This window comes from Phalangium opilio, unplaced genomic scaffold (genome assembly GCF_054372755.1).
Source record: "Phalangium opilio isolate 3A_F unplaced genomic scaffold, DU_Popi_V2 ptg000032l_1, whole genome shotgun sequence".
Classification (NCBI taxonomy): domain Eukaryota; kingdom Metazoa; phylum Arthropoda; class Arachnida; order Opiliones; family Phalangiidae; genus Phalangium; species Phalangium opilio.
Window position 1 is genome coordinate 4,723,642 of NW_028324159.1, and position 6,922 is coordinate 4,730,563.

General features: G+C 36.5%; 1 protein-coding gene across 1 annotated transcript; it reads right to left on the reverse strand.

The window, feature by feature from the left end:
- Positions 1 to 646: 646 nt before the first annotated feature.
- On the reverse strand, positions 647 to 1,810 carry LOC149685352 (uncharacterized). Its single transcript, XM_089871017.1, has one exon. It carries the CDS (start codon positions 1,808 to 1,810, stop codon positions 647 to 649), a length of 1,164 nt encoding a protein of 387 aa, XP_089727143.1.
- Between the last annotated feature and the right edge of the window lie 5,112 nt (positions 1,811 to 6,922).

The window sequence follows — 6,922 nt, forward strand, 5'->3', positions numbered from 1 at the left end:
CGATTTCAAACTTATTTCAAATGTAAACATATTCCTTTGTGATAGGAATAGTAACATTCTCGATAAGTAGCGCTAAATATTGAGGAAAAACTTGCAGTAGCAAATGCTAAATCTAGTTGAGTACCACCATCAGTTGACTGTTTAAAGTTTAGACCTTGTAGTAGATGAAACCCATTATCGGAGAAGAAAGGTAGGAGTTTCTTAGCTTCAAGACACGATGAGTCTAGTAGGTTGATGTTGAAATCGCCAACAACGAACGTGGGAATATCGGTATTGCTATACTCTGCCAAACACTTTCCAATACCATTTATTATGTCTCAAATGTTGCAAGCTGGAGAACAGTAAACTGCCAGTACGGAAAGACGGATATCACATAATGTTCCATCAAACCATAAGCATTCAATGTGGGAGGTTCTAGTTGGTTCCGACTTGAACATACGAATGTTGGGGTCATTTCCATTTTCATTGACATAAGCGGATACCCCATAAGCCTTTCGACGTGATTCTCGTGGGAGATCAATACCTTGTAGCATCAAAAATCCCGGGATTTCAAAATCGTCCGTCTCATTGGCCCAGGTTTCAACGAGGAATACCATATCTGATTCCAATATTTTCAAATCTGAGCTGACATCTTGTAAATGACAATTTAAATACTGCACATTGTGTACATAAATAGAAATTCTTTGTCCATACTAGGTATAATTAATGGGCAATCTTTTCGCAAACGCTCCATCTCCAAGGCAACAGCGTCTTTACTCTTAACCACTGGGTTAGGAGCTTTGAATTTTCCCACAATAAACAAACCGTTAGACGTTTTGGCCCTACTACATGCGACGTATAGTTGAGATCTTTTCATCATACGCTTTTGATTAAGATGAACAACTACTTCATTGTAGGTATCTCCTTGACTCTTGTGTACAGTAATAGCTTCGGCAATTACTAGAGGATAGTGCTTTCTCGATACATAGATGTTTTTCTGGCCTGAACGTCTAGTGTAACTTCTCACAATCTTCTCAATAGGCGTCCATAGTTCATTAATATTATTGGCTGCCATTAGTCCTTGAGACTTGGCTCTAGTCTCCCTACCAGGCTTTTCATCACTAAATTCAATCCAAACTCTAACAGGTACCTGGTGCCCTCTTTGATTTTGACCGTACTGTATTTTTCTTAACCTCCCAGTCGCACCATTTAATAAACCATCGGCGGTGTTCAAATTCCTAGTTATCATATACCTTATACCAATCATTAGAGTTAATTCTCTAGGTAAACCGCTGGTTTCTTGGGTTTTCAAGCTTTTCACTCCTTCCAGAATCCTTGTTTTAATTTCGTTGCTGGCATCACCGTTAGCCGAGTCAAATGCGATGGAGCATATTTTTTCGGTACTCTGTGAAAGTAGTTTTAAATCATTGAACAAATTTACTTCATCATTTGTTGCAAACAAATGAAGGGATTTCAAAGGTAAGGGTCTTGAAACCGATTTTTCCTGGCTTTGAAATAAGTCAACGTCAGCGGGCGTCATCTCTCCCATGGACATTCGATTTAAAGCCAAGGCAAATATTTTGCCATCTTTCTGTCTCATAATTTCGTTAAGTTCGTAAAGCTTAAATTCTTCCCACAGCGGACTTCCAATCAGCGGCGCGTAGGGGTTATTCTTTTCTTTTAAAGGAATGAATGTGTAGTTATCGCCCAAAGGAGGCAACTGGTTGTAGTCTCCCACAAGAATAATTGAAAGGCCCCCAAAAGGCATTGAAGTTCCGCAGATTTGTTGAGCTCTTATATTAACATAATTGAATATTTTGGCTCCGCACATTGATATCTCATCTATTACCAAAGGTTTCAGGCTTTAAAGAGAACTTGTTTCTCTGTTCTAAGTATCGTTGTCCAAAGGGTTCATTTTTCCAGAAAATTGATTAGTTGGCAGGTTAAACGCTGAATGAAGAGTAACACCATCAATATTAAAAGCCGCTTTCCCAGTGAAAGCGGTTCTTAGAACTGACAGTTGTGATGGATCGGCACCAGGCTTGTTTTTTTCATGTCTGGATACGGCTTCAAAAATGGCTTTAATCAAAAGACTTTTTCCAACACCAGCACCGCCGGTTATCAGAATCCTCAGAGGTTCTTGAGATGTTTTTAAATAATTAAGTACATAGTAGAAAATCTCTCGTAGTTTGAAGTTGAGTTTTCGAAGCATGCTGTGATATTCTTCATTGTTGACCAGAGTTATTGTTGGAGTAAAGTCAGCTGCAGTGGTCTGTTGTATATCAGAATTAAAGCCGCAAATAGCTTCTTGGAGGGAGTTTACATAATATTGCGGATCATCCAAATAGAAACTTTCTATCACGTTCGTTTGGATGTTCGATCATGGGTTCAATATTTTGAGGCTTATTTGGTTGTTGATTTTCTTTTACTTCTTGGATCATTTGATCCAGATCCAAATCATCAATTTCATTTATAAATTCCCTTCTTGCATGAGATATTTCCGGCTTACGGGCTTCATGGATTTCTTCTACGTTGGCCTCCAGCAGTTCGGTTTCCTCACATCGCCAAGGTAGAAACAGCATTAATTCCACTCGACAGTAGTTTTTCAGATCTTTCACCATACAGTACTTGAATCTGATTACTTTGGCCTGCATCCTTTTCTTCACGTATCCTGAAGAATCTTTCAGTTCAAGGAAATTAACAACAGAAATTGTTTCATTTTCTTGGTCTTCATCATACCATGAGGCGAAAGCAGCAAGACTGACCTTTTCCAACTCATCTGGTCTCGCAATATAATGTTGTATGACGCCATCAGAAAAAACATCGGTACTATCATCAGGTTATAATTCCAATTCAGATGGTCTTTTCAGAATGTGAACCCTTTCTTCTGGAGGTGAAGTGTTTATGAAAATATGAGCGCGAGTGCTCCGGCAAATAGGGATTGAAAGTATTATGTAGCAGCATTCTTGAGCGCTAATTTCTTCGCAATGAATAAATTTATTAGCAATGATCTTTAATCTCTCTTTTATGCCACTTCCTCTATTTTTTGCTTCTTTTACAGCTTCTCTGAAGAGCACTGACATACCCTTTTGGGCTTTCCAATGTAGGAAACGATGTACATGAGACAGGCGTAAGGGTCAAGGACGTAATGGAGATCGATTTTAGACTTCCACAACTCCAAAATGTTTTTGTTGTATGGATTTAATCTTATTTCTTTTGGCGATCTTTTAAGAAGTACAGAGAACCTTCGAATTGGATAAGTTACAGCTGCAACATATTCCTCTTCAGTCATGTTCAGTGTTTTAAAAATTCTTCATATGTTTCCGGTGCAGTTTCAACTTTCAAGTTTCCGATAACATTTTGCACTAATTTACTTCTAGCTTGAACCTCTTCAACGTCTTCGTCTTCGGCACGTTTTGAAGGGTCGTAAATAATGGTTCTTCCCATTGGCGGAAAAGGTATACCAAATCGACACGATGACTGCCCGCCATCATTCTTCTTCCGACAGGTTCTGGAATGCTTGTGGGTTTGCAGTTTCACCAAGTTGTTCCATTTTTCACTTCCATCCCCTTTCGAGCAAGTAATGTTTGAATCAATGAACGTGGTAACCTTTTCAACAGTAGAGTTATCGCTTCTTAGTTGTGGCGCATTTGTAATCCAGAGTAGAATGTGGGCGTGTGGTGATCCCCTCATTTGGAACTCGATTCTAATGTAATAATCATCAATGGTTCCAATGGGCGACTCCTTGCTTCGCAGAAATTTGAAAAATTCTCTCAACCGATAATCAAAATATCGGCTGCTGGTGACAGGGTCCTCATTTATGTATTTGGCTCGGTCCATAAAACCCAAAGTTTCCACGTACTCTTTCACTGTTTCTCGAGTGTGTCCGGCAATTACACATAAGGACTCCAAAAGCTCTTGCCATTTAGTCTTCGCAGCACTCAGAGTAAGAAACCAAATTCGCTGGTTTTAGAAGCCATTTCATTTATCAAATTAAACTGATTACAAAGTGAATGTGAAATTATTTAAGCCTAATGTGAAAAATGGGATAGTTTCTAACAAAGTTTCAGATATAAAAAAGAAACAACCTAATAACAATGAAAAAAAATAAATATAGTTTTAGATAAAGTGATCTTGCTTAGATCACAAGGTTGGCAAGTTTTAAACAATTTGTTTTAAACTCTTGTTTAAAACTTGTTTTAAACAGCCATTAAAAAAAAAACAAAAATTTCTTTAAAACGTTTTAAACAAAATGTTTAAAACATGTTTTTTTATGGAGAGAAATTTCGAATATTTTTAACTCTTTTTATTTGAAAATGAGCGAAAAGATAATATAAGAGAAACAATAAGATTCAGTCAAAACTTTCTAATAACTCGACTGTTTCACATGTGTGTTTAATTGTTTGGAAACCCTATCAGTTGATTTATTCGTTACCAATCTGTCTTGAAGACTTATATTCAAAATATATAATTAAGGATAACATATTTTTTCGTCTACTTAAAACAAAGCAAGAACGTTTCTCCTATGTGGTTTCTTTACACTGTTGGTACATTTTAATGTTCTTAAGTGATTACGCGTAATATATAAAGCCAGGCCCTTGACAGTGCTAAAATTAATACGCTTAATCCGTAAACGAAAAACATGAAGTGCTTACAAAGTAGTAAGAGGTGGTGATGTTTCAAATGCATGATGAGTTCTGACCAAGAAACTCTGAAGTACGGAAGCGGAAATTCCTTAATAGTGGCCACAAAAGAAATCAAGCATTTAGGCATTAGAGGTTAAATGTATAAATTCACGCATCACCCTCATTTTGTATCCGCTATATAAAAAATTACATTTTCCTTTTGAAAAGATCGCTTGCTCCTTTTAAACAGTCAGTAGAATATTTCTGATATTCAATATTGGTATTTCTCAACACGTACTCCTTCTAAATAATTAATTTCATGACAAAATATTTTCGGAAAATCTAATTTTAATCGTGTTTTTAACAAAATTTTGGCGAATCCTGGCAACGACCCTTTCTTAGATCTTTAAATTCTAAATTTTAGGAGCTCTTGATTTTCGCGTTTGACTTCGCAGTACGTGTTCGTGGTCCATTAGTCTAGAGGTATGATACTCGCACTGGATAAGAGTGGTACCGGGTTCAAATCCCGAAGGGTCCAGTCTTACAGCTTTATATTAGGCCTATAAATTTAGGAGTTTTCGATTTTGGTGTTTTTCTTCTCAATACGTTTTCGTGGTCGGATGGTCTAGGTGTATAATACTCGCTTTGGGTTCCCTGGTTCTAATTCCACACGGACAATTTCTGACACCTATAAATTCTGAAGTTTAGGAGTTGTTGCTCTTTATAAACAGTCAGTAGAATATTTCCAATACTCAATATTATTCTCTTAACACGTACTTGCTTCAAATAATTAATATCAAAAAATTATTTCAGAAAATGTAATTTGCTCTTGAATAACCGTAAATATGTAATTTTTTCAATTATATTGGAGGGAATAAATCGATTAACAATTAAGTGAGTTGATTTAATTAAATAGTGATTAAGAATTAAATCCATATAAACAAAGAAAAATTGATGTATCGGAACTTTTTCAGTCAATTGATAAACGTCGCTCTCATCGTTTGTTCTTTCTGTCTTGGTCCAAACCAAGATCTTTTTTAATCAGGTAGGCTGTGAAAATAAGTTCCCTGCGCTAGCAGCAGTAGTGGCTTAAATAAGGAGCCGCGATATATAAGATTTAGACTATTAGAACTGGAAAAGTGATTTTAAACATGTTTAAAACTAGTTTTCTTTGTGTTTTTTACTGTTTTTTTCTACTTGTTTAAAAAACAGTTTAAAACAACAAATAGTGTTTTAAACAATAAAAAAACACAACTTTTGTTTTTTTTTAAAAAAACTTAATTTTTGCCAACCCTGTTAGATCACAAAAAAATGTACAACCTAATGACAATGAAAGTTTTTTTTAAATAAAGATAGAAAATAACTGAACTATATGCAACGGCTTAACGATATTGGGAACTATTGGCTTTTTTGAAATTTAATTACAAAGGGACCTTGCTTAGATCACAATAAACACTTAGCTGCAATAATTAGTTTATAAGTTCTCGAATTAAATCTTGGTCATTCGGCAATCAGCAAATATGAGACAAAAATATTCGGTAACGACTCGGAATTTCAAACAACGAGAAAGAGTTTTTCACTGTTTCCAGATCATAGATTTTACCAGGAGTTCATAATAACCCCCCTTTGGGGGGGAAGTATGAAACTGGCCATAGAGCTAATGGTAAAAATCGCGAACAACAAGATTCTGTCGTTGCGCATAGAAAGGATTAGCCTGTTTATGGACATACAACCTTACAATATATCGTAGTGGTATCTATGCTCCTTGGTTTTCTCTCCAAAACTTCCGTTGGCTGGGATCTCCGTCGAAAAGAAAAATGGCGATATGGTGGACGTAGAAACACGTTGCAATTCTTATATTAAAGATACTGCGAATAAATTTGTCCAAACCGTTTTAATTTAACCACGGAATTCTCACTCACACATATCACAACAAAAAACATCATTGACGATCGTTTAAATGTTTTGTAGAAAACTAGAAACCCCGACTAAAAGCCAACTTCTTAGCCAAGGCTTAATTTACACCGTTCCGAACTTCCGACAGAAGCAGACGTGAGCCATGTTCGCTCTCAAAATCACAATATAAAAATAGTGCTAAACCGGAAGTGTGTAAGTTAATGCGCGTGGGCGCTAAAAAATGGGGTAACTATTTCTTTGGGAGTTAAGCGGTGTATGAATCCGCTGAGCTTTACGGCGAAACTTTGTTGTTACGGGCTTTTAAACCAGTTTCGTGCTTCGGGTTATTATGAACTCCTGATTTTACCATTTCCGCCGAGCGGGAGAAAGGACTCAAAGCGAAGGGATCATCTTCAATCTAT